This window comes from Arabidopsis thaliana (assembly GCF_000001735.4).
Source record: "Arabidopsis thaliana chromosome 1 sequence".
NCBI lineage: Eukaryota > Viridiplantae > Streptophyta > Magnoliopsida > Brassicales > Brassicaceae > Arabidopsis > Arabidopsis thaliana.
Genome location: NC_003070.9, coordinates 4549085 through 4567870, shown reverse-complemented (window position 1 = coordinate 4567870; position 18786 = coordinate 4549085). Strand labels below are relative to the sequence as shown.

Sequence of the window (18786 nt, the reverse complement as noted above, 5' to 3'; positions counted from 1 at the left end):
ATTTGTTGGATATATGGGCCTTTATGTATTATACATAAGCCCATTTAGTTCTTATCTTTGACAGGCCCAATTATATGGACACAGCTTGAAGATGGTTTAGCTGCTGCGAAAGACGAGCTCCGGTCTCATTTCTCGTTCTTCTGATTGATAGATCGCTCGGAACTTGGAAAGCAGCGTAATCGGTAAATTCTCGATCATTTCTTCAATTTCGAAACATTTTCCAATTGTATATTGAGAATCTCAAATCGAATTATTGTTTAGATCTTCTCTCTTTATTAGTCTAAGAATGGTAATAGTTTCTCTCTAGATTGGGACGGCACAAAGTTTCAGTTCTCCATTCTAATCATTTTTTAGAGGCTAATGGGTCACCTTTGAATTATCTCAGAGGCGGAATTGAGTTTAAAGTTTGTAACTTTATCGTCTTTTGTATTGATGGTGTCTATGTATGCATTGTGTTTTATTCTGACTTTGTGTACATTTGTGTTTGATTGAAGGTAGGGAGTGATTTGAGTTTTGGTGAGGATGTCTATGGTTGATGAGCCTTTATACCCGATTGCTGTGCTTATCGACGAGCTAAAAAACGATGATATTCAGCGTAGATTGAACTCTATTAAACGGCTTTCTATCATTGCTCGTGCTCTTGGAGAGGAGAGGACAAGAAAAGAGTTGATTCCATTTCTTAGTGAGAACAATGACGATGACGATGAGGTGCTTTTGGCTATGGCGGAAGAGTTGGGGGGTTTTATTCTGTATGTAGGAGGGGTTGAGTATGCATATGTTCTGCTTCCACCTTTGGAGACTCTATCCACTGTTGAGGAAACTTGCGTGAGGGAGAAAGCTGTGGATTCACTTTGTAGAATTGGTGCTCAGATGAGGGAGAGTGACTTGGTTGAGCATTTCACTCCTCTGGCTAAGGTTAGATAAGGCTGGTTTACTTATTTTATCAAATCTCTTTGGTCGATTTTATTGATTCCTTTCCATGCTCTGTCAAACTTAATATTATTAAGCCACTAAAACAGAAGAACATAGATTTTTTGGGGTCCTTTGTCAATTGTCCCCCAAAGTTTGGAAATATGCTTTTCTTGTTCAGTGTTCCCCTTATAGGTGTTTTGGGAAATTGGTAGGTTGAAGTTGTTTACATCCATTTTGGTTGATCTAAGAGAACATCGCTCTGGCTTTAGCGCTCTTTTGGGTTGTGGTTGTGTATGTGACCATACATACCTCGGTATAGGTGCTCGTAATGTGAAACCGACTTAAGCATTACTGAACACTGTCATTGTGTAACAGCGACTTTCAGCTGGTGAATGGTTCACAGCCAGAGTATCAGCATGTGGGATTTTCCATATTGCATACCCAAGTGCCCCAGATGTGCTAAAGACGGAGCTAAGATCAATATATGGTCAGCTTTGTCAAGATGACATGCCAATGGTGCGCAGAGCTGCAGCAACTAATTTGGGGAAGTTTGCTGCTACAATTGAATCAGCTCATTTGAAGACAGACATTATGTCCATGTTTGAGGATCTTACGCAAGATGGTATGCTCTCCCTTATTATATGTTTCGTTTTTCCAGCATATACTCTTACAATTTTCATCAAGCCTAGTTATGGGGGTGGCTGATGTGTAATAGGCAAGTATTAGGGTTACTGCATTGAACACTGACCATTAGCTGAAGTTAAGCAGAATTACGGTTGTCTACATCTCAGCTTCAGTGTCTTTTTATATTATAATATTACAGATTTTAAGTATCTTATTGACATTGATATCAGATCAAGATTCGGTTAGATTATTGGCTGTTGAGGGTTGTGCTGCTCTTGGGAAATTGTTGGAGCCCCAGGACTGTGTTGCACACATTCTTCCTGTGATTGTCAATTTCTCGCAGGTAAATAAATGTGTGAATATGATAAAAAAATTCTATTGATGAGCTTTATGGGAAAGCTGTAAGGCAGATATGTATGAGCTGCTTTATCTTGATTTTTTTCGTCTTTGAGCAGGATAAGTCCTGGCGTGTGCGTTATATGGTTGCAAATCAGCTCTATGAACTTTGTGAAGCTGTAGGACCGGAGCCAACTAGGTAAGCAGTGATGGTTGAAGTTAGTTATGGTTTAATGTAGTATTGACCTTTAGTATGCAATTCTATATCAAACAATAGATTACTGACTTCAGAGGTATTTGGTACTTGGAAGTCCATGTTTGTTGAGTCATCTTAATAAATTTCTTTGAGTCGTTTTTTATACTTTCTCATGTGCCTTATGTATTAAGGACGGATCTGGTGCCTGCATATGCTCGTCTACTTTGTGATAATGAGGCAGAAGTTCGGATAGCAGCTGCTGGAAAAGTTACCAAGTTTTGTCGCATTTTAAACCCTGAACTCGCTATCCAGCACATTCTTCCCTGTGTAAAGGTACACACTTAAGAAGAGTGTGTTGATTTCATATTATGCAAAGGACCAAAATACTGTCGGTGTTTGCTAAGCTTACCTATAAATCTACACGTAGGAATTATCATCAGACTCTTCTCAGCACGTCAGATCTGCATTGGCATCAGTTATAATGGGAATGGCTCCAGTCTTGGGTAAGGTAAGCAGAATTAAAAACCGATACAATTTGCCTCTCATATCATGAATACTGTCATCTATACAAAAATTCATTTGGCTCTATAGTTTGGAGTGTAAGCTCATAATATTCTATGTATTTAGCATCTTAGAGATAAAGATTTTTTCTTTTATTTGAAACCATCTATATATCTTCTTCGTCCTAGTCACTGTCATCTTTAGGAATTTTTTTAACTGTGCCTGGAAGGTTCTCGCAACAATAATCTATATAAGAAAACCTCACTATGTTTTTCTACACAAGATATTTAGTTGGATTTTGCAGCTTTTAACTTGGCATTGATATTCATTTCAGGATGCAACAATTGAGCATCTTCTTCCAATCTTTCTTTCTCTATTGAAAGACGAATTTCCTGATGTACGCTTAAACATTATCAGCAAACTTGACCAAGTGAACCAGGTTTGCTATTGACCAAGTTACTCATCTCTTTGTACGACATTGGGTTTCTATTTTTTCCCACATGTTCAAAGGAGCTGTATCATGTTTTGGTCAAGTCAATGACTACTTGACAGCAAATTCTTTGTCCATCCATTTTTCATAATGATTCGATTTTTTTTCCTTAAAATTGCCAGGTTATTGGGATTGATCTACTATCACAATCGTTACTGCCAGCCATTGTAGAACTTGCTGAAGACAGGCACTGGAGAGTACGTCTGGCTATAATCGAGTATATTCCCTTGTTGGCCAGTCAATTAGGTGTAGGCTTCTTTGATGAGAAGCTTGGTGCTCTTTGCATGCAATGGTTACAAGACAAGGTCCCTCATTCTCTACCTTCATTGAATCATCCAGATAAATAAATTTGTCGTCTCTACTGCTTGAAATTTTGAAATAATTATAAATTGTCAGGTTCACTCAATCCGTGAAGCTGCTGCAAACAATCTGAAGCGTCTTGCTGAAGAGTTTGGTCCTGAATGGGCAATGCAGCATATAGTTCCTCAGGTTTGTGTAGAAATCTTAAGCATATAGTATGTTTTCAATTCAAATCGAGCATTTTAGCTATTGGTTATTGGAGTATATTTACTTGTTCAGGTTCTAGAGATGATTAACAACCCACACTATCTATATCGGATGACGATTCTTCGTGCAGTATCGCTTCTCGCTCCAGTAATGGGATCCGAGATCACATGTTCCAAACTCTTACCTGCGGTAATAACTGCATCTAAAGACAGGCAAGTCTCTCTCTTAACATGAAATCTCATTGACTCAATTTTTTTCCCAATAGCTAACTAAAAGAACCACTCTCTCCTCCTCTTTCAGAGTTCCAAACATCAAATTTAACGTGGCCAAAATGATGCAATCTCTCATTCCGATAGTCGACCAAGCGGTTAGTATACATTCTTTGTTGGCTCTCACAAGTAAAGAAACAGCTTATGATTCCACATTATCCTCCTCATCAGGGAATCTAAACGTCCATATATTCAAATGTTTTCATTTTTGTTGGTTGTGAAAGGTTGTGGAGAACATGATACGGCCATGCTTGGTGGAGCTAAGTGAAGACCCAGATGTTGATGTTCGGTATTTCGCAAATCAAGCTCTCCAATCTATTGACAATGTGATGATGTCTAGCTAAAAAAAGGTAAAGAAGACAGCAACGAATTGTGTTTGGTTCTCATGAGATTTTGTAAACGATACTTTGTCGTGTGTTGTCTTTTACTTTACACGTACGTGACCATTGTTTCTCTCTGCTACTAATGTTAATGTTGGCTTCATGTTTTCTGTGATTTGTTCGTTGGGCGTATTTGCTTTTTGGTGCTTAATTTTGTTTAGTCCAAATAATTTACTTATCAAGTGATTCGGCAACGTTTTTGCTCGAAGCATGAGTGTACAATTGGTCACCACTGGAATATTTTAATTGGTCAACCAACTTATTGAGTCGTTTTCAAGCCCATGGGCTTTTATACTCCACATATCAGATTCAGGTCGTTGTTGTCTTTTTAACTAGAAGACTATTTTATCAAAAGTCAAAACCTTGTCGTAGAAGGCACTTACGGAGAATTATTGACCTAGGAACTTCCCTCGAAAAGTTCAATATATATGTGTTATTGACGTTTTCTGTTTGATTATTTACAAATTTTGTTGATTATTTTTCACCACTCTTGCACACACCTCTCTCGCTATTTCAAAACTCTACGAAATTTCCTTAATATTTCTATTTGATCTTCCAACAGTTTTCGACTCGCAATAGGATTAGGAAATTACAAATAATATCTGAATTATTTAAACGACAACACAAATATTATAGAGTCTTCTCTTGTTTCTCGGCTTCAGTTTATTTATGTTGTTTATGATTCTGGCTTAATAGTTACGTAACCAAGAGTTTGGAAGAAGAACGATGACGATGATGCAGTACCTAATTCCAGAACCAAAAACAAAAGAGGTAACCTTAATTAGTTTTCCTTTGAGTTTGTTTGTGAATAGAACAATTCAGATTCCACATTCTGATTTTAGGGTTTTTGTAGAATTATGATTTTCAAACAAGTTATTTAGTTTTGTAGCCTTCTCATTTTTTGTGATATTGTTGTCACCTAAAAACAGATTTTGTACGAGAAAACGTTACAAGCTGCTGGTCCAATTACTCTAGGAGAAGTTAAAGAGTTAACTTCTAAGCGTAAAATTATCGAAGAATCTGTAAACAAAACCAGCAAAGTCATTGATTCAACTACAAGAGAGATGACCAGAGGACTAACTTCTGCTTGTGAGCAGGTATATTATAAAACTTTACCAATTGTGTAACCTTAAACTTTTGACTGTTGCTTAGATGTTTTCATTATTATTATTCAGGATCTTCATAAACTTGGAGAATACCTTCCATTACTCTTTAACTTGGTGCATTACACTGATAAGATTAAACGGGTTTCGAATCTTAAGATAAGATGGAGTAGTGGTTTGATCTCTCAGACCTTGATTCAGCGTACATGTCCGAAATTCTTCCAAGTCGATAACATAATGTTCGAGTTTGGAATGGTTCTTTTCATTTACGCGGTTAAGCTCCGCGAGAGAGCAATGGAACTAGTATCCACAGGTTAGTCTTTTTTTGTAGTTGCTTGCTTCTATATATTTGCTTTCATTAACTCAAAATCTTCTTCCTCCTGATTGCAACAGATTCTAAGAAAGCGGTAGCAGTTTACCGAGAAGCATCTGGAGTTTTCCATCATCTGTCTCATGAGATTCTTCCTTTATTACAAACTTGTCTGCCTCCAGGGAAGCTTCCGGAACTAACTCCTCCGCTTTGCTCTGCTTTGAGTCTCCTCTGTTTAGCTGAAGGTCAGGTTAGTGGCTTTTACCTTCATTTACCACTCTTGGTTCTTGCCTCAAATCCATATTTGTTTGATGCTACTATTGAGACATTTTTTGTAATAAGGCTGTAACTACAGAGAAGGCTGAAGAAAGCGGCAAAAGTGCAAGCCTTTTGTCGAAACTGCACTTTGGAATTTTTCAATTTCTTTCTGAAGCCTATGCTCTTTTGTCATCTAGACTAACAGGAGAATATAAAGACCTATCGACCCGCTTTCTCGTAAGTCGCATAACCCTAAAATTTAACTTTACGTGAAAAACAAGTAACTTTTTTAGTTCACTCATATGCATTAATCCTCTGTTTTTTGAATGTATAACGATAATTTGCTTGAGATCTTCCACAGAAGCTAGATGAAGTAAAAAAATCTCTACTTGATTGATTGATCATATGATAATGTAGGAGTATGTAACAACAATGGGAGCTTTACACGAACTAAAGAGCCAAAAATACTTAGCGGAATTGCTAGAATCCGAAGATCGAGTAGGCGATGCGGTAGGGGTTCTCCGGCGTGCCTTAGCAGCGGCGAAGAAGAGTACGCCGTCCAAAGATGACAAGTGGATAGCAATATTCAAGAAGGAGAGAGAGGATGTAGCTAAAAACATGGCTAAGTATGAGAAGCTAAACGATTCTATGATGTTACAGAAGATTCCAATTGATAGAGAGATACCTTTTCCAAAAGGTGAGAAGATTGTTAATCTCATTCCTTATACTCCCACAAGAGTGGTACGAGAACTTCGATTTAAGTCTTAGAAGAAGATCTAATAACTGTATGATTAATTCTTTTGTTTAGTTCTTTTGAGTTTGGAGAAGAGATTTAAGGTGTCTGATATGTGATACAATTATTTGCCATCAGATAAAATTTGTCTGATTGTGCAATAATATACTCTGTTTTTCCCCACACACAAAAAAAGCTTTGATCTCATGATCGATTGAATTTAGTAACATATTTTCCTCTTTAATAAAAAAAATGCATGTAGTTCCATTTAACATTAGGTTCTAAAGATGGGGTTACCCAAAATTAGTTTGTGGCCTATTAAGCCCAAAACCTCAAATGTTGGAAAATCATTTTTGTTGCCTTAATTTCCAAAACTCATCAGAACTTAGAAGTCAGAAGTCAGTACCAAGATAATATATACTAAGGTTTCTGATGTCTTAAGGTAGTGAATATGACCTTCAAATAATATACAGAAACAGATTGTCTGAAACTATATAAATCTATAATGACTCTTATTTAGAGATGTAATGTAATGACTACACATCGTTTAATTTATAATTATCTCATTATTTTCAAACGTATTCAAAAATACATTTTTCGGTGTTTCTATCAAGTTACTAGTCATAAAGAATCTTTCCAAAGCTTTCATATTATAAAGTCAAAAATTAATTTCACAATGTCAAACATTTTGCTAAGGGTTAAGACAAGATTAGCACGTACTTAAGACATGTATGTGTGGTACAGAAGGTGATAAAGGTATGGTCGTATAAAAAAAAATGTACTATCTCTTCTTAGTTCTTATTAGTTTAGTATAGCGACTTAATTAGGTCAATTCGAATATCCCATGTATCTGATTTGTTAATGTTAGACATATACAGACCAATAAAAGCATTGAACTTAGTTAATGAATTGTATTTTCCCTTGTTTTAATCATAATTACTGCTCTTTAAATAAGTATCAAGAGCCATATTGTCCTTTAACTTGTGTGAAAGGTCACGTTAACTCATGCTTAAAGCTTAACAAATCCCTATATTATTTTATACCTAATGAATCCTAATCCGGTTCCTGGTCATTTGGATCTATCGTCAAAACACTCTGTATATAAATTACTATTATATTTCAAAAGTAAAATACTTGACTAATTACATTAATTAATTCGTTTGTTTATTCTGCACATGGAATGACTAGCCAGGTTGATCCGATCTTGAAAACGAAAGATCATCTTAATTATAAATAAGTGCTTTAGAAAAATCTGCACATATTGAAAATCTATCTCAAAATGCAACTATATATAATTTTAAGAAATAATGTATCTACTTAATTAATGGAAGCAAATAAGAAATTTGCATCAAATAATTCCAAAAACAATTCAGCATAAGTTTTTAAGTACCTTTCTAGTAGAGTTGACTACTATCGTAAAAATGGTAATGGACAAAAACTTGAAGAGATATTTATTATCAAAAACAAAATAAATATCGTTAAACCCCATATTTATTTAGTATCTTAGATGTACTGTATTACTTATTTCTATATTGTACACACCGATAATATGGTAGAGACATTCTAAAGGCCACATAGCATGTATAGAGCCACCTGGAAAGCTAAACCTAATGGTAGGGATTGTACAAATTTATTAAATAAAAGAATCTTTAGATAAACAATTGATTAAAAGAATCTTTAGATTAATTCAAGATTCTGAGAGATACTGTCCAAATTTGCAAATATATTAAGTGACCTAACCCTATCTATATTATGAATAAAAGTCTTCTCTAAACCGGAGGCAGAGAATATACTTTACGACTAGGACATTGTAGCTAACGTGCAATTTTGTCTTAATATATAAGCAACATGAGAATCAAATTTAAATTAAGACGATAATATAAAATTGTCAAATTATACTCATAGTAAGTTATGCTTTTTGGATTCGAGCATATTCGTCCCATGAATGCAACCAATTCAATAACTTCTACTCCGAGTCTTATTGTAATATAATCAAATCATTTTTGTTATCATGTGAATTGTGTATATAATTATCTTTATATAATTTGGTCGACAAATATTTAGTATATACTGATCCATTTGCTCAACTCTGGCCGCCATGTTCATATATACAAGCTGTATACATTATTAATTATTATACATATGTATATATAATATATAGGCATATAAAATGCGATATAATATCAGCATATATATATATATAATAATTATTAGTGCAAAAACAGCAGCCACAATAATATCAATTTACTGTTGTTGAGATAGTTAGATCCGTTGTTTGTTAATTGATCAGTTAGTTTATATAATATCATAACCTCTCTTAATACATATTTATATATGTATAAACGACCAAACGCTCTTCTTTTTCTTCCACTTGCGTACTTAGTCAAGAATATGACAAGTCAACAATGTTGAAAAATGAAACGAAAAAAAACAACGGTAAGATGATTACTACTTGTACATTTTACCCAAAAAAAGAAGATGGAAATTAACTAACTCCAAAATAAATATGAAATACATTATAAGTAAAATAGAAAGATTGATTTGGTGCAAAACTCTATACACTCTTTAATCCCGGCATCAAATTCTAATACAGTATAGAGAGAATAAACAAAATAATAGTATTAAATGACCACAAAACATTAGAGTACAGTAAAAACAAATTAATTATTCTTGACGTAATGATTACGGGTAGAAGAAGACATCGCCGGCGAGCTACACCGGACCACGACCCCTTCACTATGACTTCCCGATCCTTCGTCCACAATAATCGACGGTCTATAATTGGAATGGCTAGGCCATTGTGGAGGTGGCGGTGCGGCCATGGTTCCATAGATGCCGGTGGTTGTGGTGGTACTGCTGGTGGTGGCTCCTCCGGTAGTCTTGCCCGTAGAGTAGTCCGATTGTGGTACCCATAAACCACCGACGACTACGAAATGTTGCGTTTGAGAGTTTCCGTTGTTAGGGACTGTTTGGCGTGGCCTTCTTGTATGCAGTCTATATTTCTATAATTATTGCATAGCATAGATTTTAAGTTAGGAAAAAAAAAAAAAAAAACAACTTAAGATGAACATCTTATTTGCATGTGCTTAATATAGACATATAGTTACCTGTAAATGGCTTTTAACTTCATCATTGGTTAACCCATCAACCTTCATAAACTCCCTGATTTGCTTTGGCGTAGCTACTGCAAAATTCATTTACTAAAAATCAATATACTAACCAAAATCTCAAAAACCCTATATAACAACAACAAATTTATTCAAATAGTTTGAAAACAATGTAAATCATATAAATAAATTCAAAACGCACCATGAGGTCCACCTAAGTGTTGAAGAGCGTTCAAGAAGCGTCTATGCAATTGCGACGACCAACACCTTCTTTGCTTTCTCCCTCCTCCTCCGTCTTTCTCCGCCTCTCTCTTCCTCCCTTCGCCACCGTTCACCATCGGATCTTTTCTCATACTCTCATCTCTTGTCATCGTCTCCTGCTGCAACCTTTCCTGAAACGCAAATCACAAATATTAGAGCGTTTTCTTTGAGACTTTTTTTTTTATTAACCAATAATTTTGGAGAGGAGTTAAGAACATAATAACATGTTAAAAATTAGCCACTATAGCATTGCATACTCATAATTAAGATTCGTCTGAGCTTTGATCTTAATTATTTAATGTATTACCTCTTTTGGAAGAAGTGGGTGGTCGGGTTGATTCCAGAGTTGAACAGACTTAAGCCAATCAGATTTCGTGTTCTTGTCCTCGGAATCATTGTCTGGATCGTGATTTCCATGCTCATCGTCGAATTCTTCATCTTCTTCTTCGTTGGATGTCGATGAATCTTTAATAGTTAGAAACTGCTCCAAGACCGGCCCACATTCTCCGGTCGTCTGCTCCGAGCACTCTGGTTGTCCGTACATATTCTCCGTCGTCATCTCCGGTAACTCCCTCTTACATGCCTCGATCGCTTAAGAAATAATATGGAAATGGTAAAATGTACGTTACTATACATACTAGAATTTTCATAAATATATTGTAATTTTTATTTAATTTAGAAAAAAATAGATCACAAATTTTACATTTGATGTAGCAAATATATGTTTTTATAGATAAATATATTTCATTGTATATTTATACATACCTTGAGTTACAAGGTCTAAGCAAAGAGGAAGTTCACGTTGAAATACATGAATCTTGCGACGTTCCTCTTCGAGGGCTTCGATGTATTGCCCACATCTCTCTCGTTTCTGGTTGTAATCCATATTGCTGAACTTTTTAATCATGATGATACTTTAGGGACTTAATTTTAATCCACCTTTTTATTTTGAGATTTGTTTTTTTGCTTTAGAGAGAGGGATCAATACATATATATCAGGCTCTCTCTCTATATATATATATATATATATATATATATATATATATATATATATATATATATATATATATATATATAAGGCCTCTAGGATCAGTATTTTGAGTGATTAAAAATGCATAAGTCGGCCCGTCGCGTTACAAGACGAATCATGCGTTTATTTTTTTATATGTTTATAAAACCAATTTGATTTTATGTCTTGTTGTGGCTAGCTAGCTAGTAGTAGATGGTGAGTGGTGAATATTCCGCAATGTGATTCTTTGTTAATTAGGTAATAAATTAATTTTGTCAAAATGCAAAGAACTGGATACTTATTAGACGACCAAAAAGAAAAAGGAGATGGATACTTATTGGTCTAGAATCTAATCAATTTAACTTGTGACTGGTGACTGATGAGTTATGAACTTCATTACATTAACTTTGTGTTACATAAGCGACTGAAGTATTCTTTAATCTCCGATCCGCGTGGATATTGCCTTATGTAAATGCAGACAACCTTTTACAATATATACAAACTAGAAGAAGTTTTGTAAAGGAGATAGAGAGAATAAACATATCCACCGTTGAGGTTTTTTTTTTCTTACCATATGCTATTATACTTCATCCATTCTATAATGAGATATATTTTACTGTAAATAAATGATATTTTAATGTTTAATTTTAAAATAAAATATCTGGTTTGTAGCACAATCCTAGTTTAAACAAGCCCCCGAAAAGAAAAGTGTAGCATGCAGTAACCTATAATATACAGTATATCTTAGTTAATTAATACTGTACTTAATTTGCAGTTTTCTCATCTTAATTTCGTTAAAGGAAAAGTGATCACTACCAAATGACGTTAAACTCAAAAGCCAAATGTCTCTTACTGAAGAAGCCAAAACAAGCGAAGGGAGAAGAAACAAAAAAAAGGGGCACTACTAATAACACCTTCATTGAAGTTTTTAGCCCTTTATCCATTAGGATTCAAATATTTTTAAAAACAAAATGTAATGTCACAGAATCTTGACTTTGTTAAATTAGTTCTATTCAATTATCCGTATCCGTCTATAATTATTACTTAAGTGTGTGTAATTGTATCTATCTTACATGTGTCAATATCTTTGAATTTTGGCCGGTAATATTAATTAGTTGTATTATTCGTATTGCCAAGTAAAACATGAAAAACATAACGTGTTGGACTGTATTATCAAAGATCCTCATGCATCATTCCAACTTTTATAGATAATGGCGTGCCAATGCCTTTCACAATCAGTAAATAGTTTAGTATTTTCTAAAATTGACCTAATACTTAATTAAGTTTCTTTCCTGTCGCCCAAAATTTTGTACATTTCTACTAATATAAGTAAAGAGTGGCCGTTGTTAATAATAAACGTTAGACGTTAATTGAACATTGTGTTAAAAAATTTACAAAACAAATGAAAACACGACATTGACAACATAAGGAGGGAATATATATTCATAGAATAGGAAAAACAAAATAACTAGATCAAATCCGAAAATATGACTAGCTTGAACTCGAAAACTAGCTAAGAAATTCTCTCCGATATTTGATATTAAATTATTAATCAACGGAGAAAAAGCTGGAGATGTTGCAATTTTGAGAGGAACCAGTGATTGAGATTTTTCTGTTTCAATTCAACCCCAAAATTAAAACGTTATAATTTTGGACGAAAATACCCTTTTTACAGTAAAAAAAAAAAAAAAACACTTCAACGATATTGTTTGCCAAGGAACAAAAAAGGAACGACGTCTAATGAGCACCTAGTTTGCTAATTGCTAGCGTACCTAAAACAAATAAATTAGCGCGTAAATTGTTTAAATATTTCTACCGGATTAATAGAACAAATATTATCGTCGATGATTTGGGGCCTCCTAAAGAGTGGTGATCACAAATATCCGTAATTTCTAATGCATTTTGGACTATTCAATTAGTCAGATCTTAACGCAAATTGGGCGGTACTAATAAATGTAGTTTTTATCTTCGTTGACATGAAAAACGAGAGAGATCAAAATCTAATACGGTTTGACCTCGATGCATGGATTTTTAATTTTCTTGGATGCATGGAATGTTAAATAATACAGTGTGAGCTATGACTTTATAGTATGTACTATCTAAGAAAGGTTTCTTCTCGACCAAAAAAGAAACTAATGTGTATACATGTTCTGGTATTTATTAAAATATTCCAAGATGTATATCGGACATTATTTGGGTTCATTAATATTTTTCAATAATACCAATAATATTCTTCAATTGTAAATATTAAATAACTAAAAATATTATGTGATTCCGTTGTTCGATCATATTTTAAATTGCACGTTAACCAGAAGATTAGAAAAATTCCAAAACAAATCGCTAAAAAAATAAGAATGATCTAGTTGTGTACCTTTAATGATCTATTTTTGTGATTATTGAGTCAATTTGTCTTTGATTAGATTGAAAATTTGAAATGAGTTGGCGCATTGTATATGTATCTACCCCTAATTGGCTCTTAATTGTACCTAATTGGCTTTTAATTGCCCTTAATTAGCTTCTAATTGTCCCTTCAGAGACTCGAGAGGTCATACTCACAAATATATCAAAGGCTCACATCAAAACCATATGCGACCACATCAATAAAATGACACCGCTTTACACCATTGCCGGTTTACTTGTCATTTTCAAGCCCAATAGGCTCATGAGTATTCTTTCAAGCGTAAGACCTACCAGTTTATTTTCGGCCTTTTCCACAACATTTACTTTTGTCGAAGTACACACTCTTTTAAAGTTTCGATACATGTGACATAAAAAAAAATCAAATAAATTGTTGTGAGTAGTTTCGGACATGTCATAGTTTACAGTAACCCTTTATTTTCTCACTCGAGTATCAAATAAAATGACATTAATATTAGTATTATGCACTCATTTTAAATATATTTGATACAAAAAAAGGTAAAAAGAGTAAGAAAATGTTGGGGTAGAGTTGTGAGTTACAACTTACAAGACGAAGGAAAAGGAAACTTTGACAAATTACTTTCATGTGTTCAATTCCAAAAATTTGCATTCATACGAAAAAAAAAAATAGGATTCATATTTTTTTAAATTTTAAAATAAATAATGTGACAGAGCAGAGAGATATAGGAGATGATAGAGCTACAGTTTTGTTTCAGTCGTACTATTTTGTGCTCTTCTTCTTCGGACCCTTTAAAGCTTCCGAATCTAACTGCTTCAACCAACCAAAACAATGAAAAACTTTGCTCGGACCAAAATTTCATATAATATCTGTTTGTGTGTTTCTTTGCTAACTTCTTTTTCTCTCTCTACGACATTGTTTTAAGGTTTCTTTCGATATGTCTAATCAAAATAGAAAGTACCTCGGTTGAAAGCCTTGTAGCCTATTATAAAGCAACAGTCGATGCTCGAAGATTCTGTTTGAACAGTAATCTAATCCTATTCATTCATGTAGCAATAGCTAAAAACCTAATTAAATGGTTGCAATTACTCCAAATGTTTCGTTCTAGTAGCATAATTCGATAATTAACAAACTTTTAATATCTCAACAATTTTAGAAGACAAAAACTGGAAAAATAAAATAAAAAAGGGTCCATAATTTATTCGATTCAATTCATAATTTTCCAAAATCAAATTTTTGATGCAAATCTGGTTAATTTAGCATTATATATATATATATATATATATATTTTTAGTGTCTAACGAATAGTCTAAGATCCAAAAACTTGTTGCATACGACCTAACAATCCATTTTTGTTAACAATCTACATAGGAGAGAAGATATATATTTCAAAGTTTGATAATTATTTTTGTTAACAACATGCAATTATGTGCCAGTAAAAACATATCTATGGGTGTTTGTGTGTATGATAGAATCAACGTACTTTTATGTCAAACATATAATTTCTGTTTAAATGTTAACAGCAAAACTGAAGATTCAAAACCGAAATTAGAAAAGAGAAACCTATACGCTTTCTGAAATCCAAAACGGCAAAATCTCATCGAACTTGACCTAAAATACTCAAAATTTTAACGACATAGGAAAGCCGGTGGAACGTTTTCAGAAACGTATATTTGATCGCAGCATAATGTTCTATTTTAAAAATCTAAGAGCAAAACTGATCGAGACTAAAAAACCGGAAACCTCTTTCAAAAGAGAAAAACCTAAAACCATATGCCTTTACCATTAATTGTAGTATTATAGCAAAACAAAATGTACACTTTTCAGCCAACTATACATTCCAATTCCATTAATAAGCAAATAAGCAAACTTCTCCACTTTCCTTAGATTTAAACTAAAGTAAAAAGTCTGAGAAGATATTAGGGTAACTTTTGGCAGCAAAGATTCAGGGAAAAATAAATAAATGGGAACTTTAATAATATCATCATCACTGAGACTATCACTATCTCAGTAAGTTGTTCAGAACTCAGATGATGAAAGTGGGGAGAAAGAGAAGCTTTCGCATATACAGTTAACGCCACGTTTCTTCATGTCTATTGCTTTTCTTTTGTATCAGAGTGTACTCTCTCACCTTTTATTTTGGTTTGTGAGGAGAGTAAATGATCACTCAGATATAAATACAAACTCAAAATTATAAAATATATTACAAGAAATTGAAAGAGAGAAGTCATGAAACAAAGAATGGTTTTGAGATCCTAGAAAGGAGAGCGAGTTCCAAGTGAATAGTACATTCTTTGCTAATATTGAGAGATGCCCACGTCAACTTTAATGTATAGTTTTTTTTTCATAAGTTAAATATGTATCCCCTTCTCTTTATTAATTTTTTCTCTTAAATAATCTATCTGCTGGCAAAAATAAAATTAAAAAATGATCTAGTATATTTATAAGATGATAAGAATCATTTTTTTTTAATGAGAATTACATTGCGAAGATATACATGCATAAACGTTCATATCAAAAATATTTAGAAACTAATATTAATGAAAAGGATATAAGTTTGGTTATCGATAACAAATTATATTATTCTTAAACCATATATCATACATTGTAATATATTCTTTGTATGTCAAGAAAAAACATTGATGTAGACTAACCGAATATTAATATATATCAAATTCATATCCACAGGTCAAAAAAATGTAGAAGTTAAAGTAGCATCAAAACACTGCAACTAAATAATGTGTATATATCATTTGTAAAAAGTGAATAGCTATATAGATATTTGGAACCAAACATGGGCTTGTCACTCGTAACACGTAAATTTACGAGGAGGAAAATAAAGCCAAAGCAAGTACAAAATAAAAAGAATCATTTATTAGTTACCAGTTCGTCCAGCCTCCATTGTCTTTCTCCACCATTTCCTCAAAACCCCATCTCTCTCTCTCTCTCATCTCTCTTTCTCTCTACTCAATGTATAATAATAACCAATATAGCTTCTCCGGTGACGAAGACTCCGTCGTCCTCAGCCTTGGACCTCCTGGCCAACAATACCCTAGCCATAACAAACCTACCAGTACTAAACCTTCTTCTGATCATGAGTTTAATCACCCATTAACAAACCCTAATGGTGTTACCGTTGCTCTTCATATCGGTCCTCCGAGTTCCGACAAAGAAACCCTTAGCGGCGGGAACAACCAAGAGGGTTTAACGGCGAGGCAGGGACAGTATTGGATCCCTTCACTTTCGCAGATCCTTGTCGGTCCCACTCAGTTCTCTTGTTCTGTCTGTAACAAAACTTTCAACCGCTTCAACAACATGCAGGTTTGAAATGATCTACACAAAGTTTTGTTGATTTGACTTTCCCTTTCCTTCCACATTAATAGCTAGTATGATATATGTTCCATGCTGATTTAGGATCGTTATAGAAATGTATTTTTGAATTAAAGTGTCAAAAAAAAATTCGTGATATGTAATCTTGCAGTCACGTTCAAAATTAAGTAAAATGTTCAGGATATGTAAATTTAACGTGAAAAATGAAATGGACAAGTGTTTTATTCGATCACATCTTTTGCAGATGCATATGTGGGGTCATGGTTCGCAATACCGAAAAGGCCCAGAGTCGCTCAGAGGGACGAAGTCGTCATCTTCGATACTAAGGCTGCCATGTTACTGTTGTGCTGAAGGTTGTAAGAACAACATAGACCATCCAAGATCAAAGCCTCTCAAAGACTTTAGAACGCTTCAAACGCATTACAAGCGGAAGCACGGAGCAAAACCTTTTCGTTGCCGCAAGAAATGTGAAAAAACGTTTGCGGTGAGAGGCGATTGGAGAACGCATGAGAAAAATTGTGGGAAGTTGTGGTTTTGCGTTTGCGGGTCAGATTTTAAGCATAAGAGGTCACTTAAGGATCACGTTAGGGCTTTCGGTGATGGTCATGCGGCTCACACTGTAAGTGATCGGGTTGTAGGCATTGGGGACGCAGATGAAGATGATGAGGAGGAGGAAGAAGAGGAAGAAGATGATGTAGAAGAAGAAGATGCTCATGAAGAAAATGTTCGTGGAGAGAAGAACTATGGGATTAGATATGATCACTTTCGTCGTTATGGTCAGATTTCTGATGACAATTACTAAATAAATGGGACATTTTTATGATCGATGGGTACTATTAGGGTTTATCTAAGTGAGGTATGTTTGATATGTATTTACCTCTTCGTCAAGTTAGCTAGTGAGTCTTAAAGTAACCTTTTCCGAAAAATATATGTAGTGGTGGCTTTGGATTATATAAGTGCCTCTAACGTTGTCTCCAACAAGCAATTTCTGCATTTTTGGTAAATCTTCAGACCCAAAAAAAAATCAATTGGTTGTATATAATTAATACCAAGAGATCTAAGATCAAGGTCCGACAATATGCTTTTATTACTGAACTGAAGATCTAGCGTTGAAATTACCATCATTGATAGAGACCAAAGATCATAATTAACACTCACACACATTTAAGTCTTAAGCATGGTGGAATTCACACAAGGACAAAAATCGTTTAACTACAGTTCTAGGAAAAGAAAAATATAATACAAGAAAATAAATATGCTGTAGTAGACTAGTAGTGAATACTGAATACTCCTAAAGAGCGCATCTCTGGTGATAAATAATGGAGGTAAAATATAATGGTAACTAAATTATCGAAAGTGGCAGTTCGATTTATCCAAAGACAGAAAATGTCTGTTGTCACTTTATGTAGTGATGTCTAACGTTACACACATTTGTCTATCTTACACTTGGAGAGAGAAATTTCACGACTCTTAGGTTACTTCAGTTTCTCTGCCACTCTCTCTATCTCTCTTTTTTTTTACTGATTTTTCTTTTATTTCTATAGTATTCCATTTAGAAGTTGAGATGCAAGAAAATAAATTCTTAGATTGAAAGTAGCATTCTATGAATGTTTTTCAGTTTTTGTTAACTACCACTCTAAATTTTAAACCAAAAGGATATGTCGAAAATTATTCGTGCAAAAAGTCGTGATAACATGATGTATATCAGTATATGATAAAACCAAAGTCGCATAACTGCAGCTTCTATTTATAATTGGAGGAAGCATAAATTTCGTTCGAATCTCTACAACCAAAAAAAATCTACGTGAGCTAAGATAGCTAAATAGTTAAATTGTCAGACTACTTGTCATATTTCAAATATCTCGATTCCAAAAAAAAAAAAAAAATTACAAGTAAAAATATTTCGTTTGAAACTTTGAATAATTTGGTCCTCGAAGGTACGGGAGTCATAAATGTCGTTTTGGAAATTGCAAACTGATGAATATTGAAGGAGTGTTGGACTGATACTCCATTCAACATGACTTCATTAAAGTATAAGTTTATGACCAAAGTCTATGGATATATATACGCAAACTGAAACAAG

At 34.0% G+C, this 18786-nt stretch overlaps 4 protein-coding genes across 7 annotated transcripts; 3 read left to right on the top strand and 1 right to left on the bottom strand.

Moving 5' to 3' along the window:
* The first annotated feature begins 21 nt into the window (after positions 1 to 21).
* On the top strand, positions 22 to 4443 carry PP2AA3 (protein phosphatase 2A subunit A3). 4 transcript variants are annotated; one of them, NM_101203.5, is made up of 13 exons: positions 22 to 182; positions 495 to 915; positions 1288 to 1534; positions 1767 to 1879; positions 1992 to 2071; positions 2260 to 2401; positions 2496 to 2576; positions 2904 to 3008; positions 3182 to 3364; positions 3456 to 3548; positions 3639 to 3778; positions 3867 to 3933; positions 4060 to 4443. In NM_101203.5, the coding sequence occupies exons 2-13, from the start codon at positions 523 to 525 to the stop codon at positions 4177 to 4179; spliced, it is 1764 nt and encodes a 587-aa protein (NP_172790.2). In that variant the 5' UTR covers positions 22 to 182; positions 495 to 522; the 3' UTR covers positions 4180 to 4443. The 4 variants fall into 4 exon arrangements, with proteins under 4 accessions (NP_172790.2, NP_001184981.1, NP_001320387.1 ...); NM_001198052.1 differs by having other exon boundaries at positions 64 to 182; positions 499 to 915; positions 4060 to 4400; NM_001332065.1 differs by having other exon boundaries at positions 106 to 182; positions 1125 to 1534.
* Positions 4444 to 4710: 267 nt separating this feature from the next.
* On the top strand, positions 4711 to 6843 carry AT1G13310 (Endosomal targeting BRO1-like domain-containing protein). Its single transcript, NM_101202.5, has 6 exons — positions 4711 to 4986; positions 5145 to 5312; positions 5391 to 5631; positions 5712 to 5878; positions 5971 to 6123; positions 6304 to 6843. Exons 1-6 carry the CDS (start codon positions 4942 to 4944, stop codon positions 6652 to 6654), a joined length of 1125 nt encoding a protein of 374 aa, NP_563927.3. The 5' UTR covers positions 4711 to 4941; the 3' UTR covers positions 6655 to 6843.
* Positions 6844 to 9077: 2234 nt separating this feature from the next.
* Positions 9078 to 10993, bottom strand: HRS1 (myb-like transcription factor family protein). The gene is made up of 5 exons (NM_101201.2): positions 10753 to 10993; positions 10295 to 10578; positions 9929 to 10118; positions 9727 to 9803; positions 9078 to 9621 (listed from the first exon to the last, which is right to left on the bottom strand). The coding sequence occupies exons 1-5, from the start codon at positions 10892 to 10894 to the stop codon at positions 9280 to 9282; spliced, it is 1035 nt and encodes a 344-aa protein (NP_563926.1). The 5' UTR covers positions 10895 to 10993; the 3' UTR covers positions 9078 to 9279.
* A 5257-nt stretch (positions 10994 to 16250) lies between these two features.
* On the top strand, positions 16251 to 17718 carry DOT5 (C2H2-like zinc finger protein). The gene is made up of 2 exons (NM_101200.2): positions 16251 to 16694; positions 16948 to 17718. Exons 1-2 carry the CDS (start codon positions 16344 to 16346, stop codon positions 17503 to 17505), a joined length of 909 nt encoding a protein of 302 aa, NP_172787.1. The 5' UTR covers positions 16251 to 16343; the 3' UTR covers positions 17506 to 17718.
* The last annotated feature ends 1068 nt before the right edge of the window (positions 17719 to 18786 follow it).

What these genes read in the sequence shown, in the direction of transcription:
- PP2AA3 (NM_101203.5), top strand. Translation starts at nt 523, where the DNA reads ATGTCTATGGTTGATGAGCCTTTATACCCGATTGCTGTGCTTATCGAC. An exon ending in TGAGGATCTTACGCAAGATG is followed by an intron (nt 1,535 to 1,766) that starts GTATGCTCTCCC and finishes CATTGATATCAG; the next exon opens with ATCAAGATTCGGTTAGATTA. An exon ending in TGATTGTCAATTTCTCGCAG is followed by an intron (nt 1,880 to 1,991) that starts GTAAATAAATGT and finishes GTCTTTGAGCAG; the next exon opens with GATAAGTCCTGGCGTGTGCG.
- AT1G13310 (NM_101202.5), top strand. Translation starts at nt 4,942, where the DNA reads ATGACGATGATGCAGTACCTAATTCCAGAACCAAAAACAAAAGAG. An exon ending in TAACTTCTGCTTGTGAGCAG is followed by an intron (nt 5,313 to 5,390) that starts GTATATTATAAA and finishes ATTATTATTCAG; the next exon opens with GATCTTCATAAACTTGGAGA. An exon ending in ACCTATCGACCCGCTTTCTC is followed by an intron (nt 6,124 to 6,303) that starts GTAAGTCGCATA and finishes ATGATAATGTAG; the next exon opens with GAGTATGTAACAACAATGGG.
- HRS1 (NM_101201.2), bottom strand. Translation starts at nt 10,894, where the DNA reads ATGATTAAAAAGTTCAGCAATATGGATTACAACCAGAAACGAGAGAGA. An exon ending in ACACTTAGGTGGACCTCATG is followed by an intron (nt 9,804 to 9,928) that starts GTGCGTTTTGAA and finishes TGAATTTTGCAG; the next exon opens with TAGCTACGCCAAAGCAAATC. An exon ending in AAGTTAAAAGCCATTTACAG is followed by an intron (nt 9,622 to 9,726) that starts GTAACTATATGT and finishes CAATAATTATAG; the next exon opens with AAATATAGACTGCATACAAG.
- DOT5 (NM_101200.2), top strand. Translation starts at nt 16,344, where the DNA reads ATGTATAATAATAACCAATATAGCTTCTCCGGTGACGAAGACTCCGTC. An exon ending in ACCGCTTCAACAACATGCAG is followed by an intron (nt 16,695 to 16,947) that starts GTTTGAAATGAT and finishes CATCTTTTGCAG; the next exon opens with ATGCATATGTGGGGTCATGG.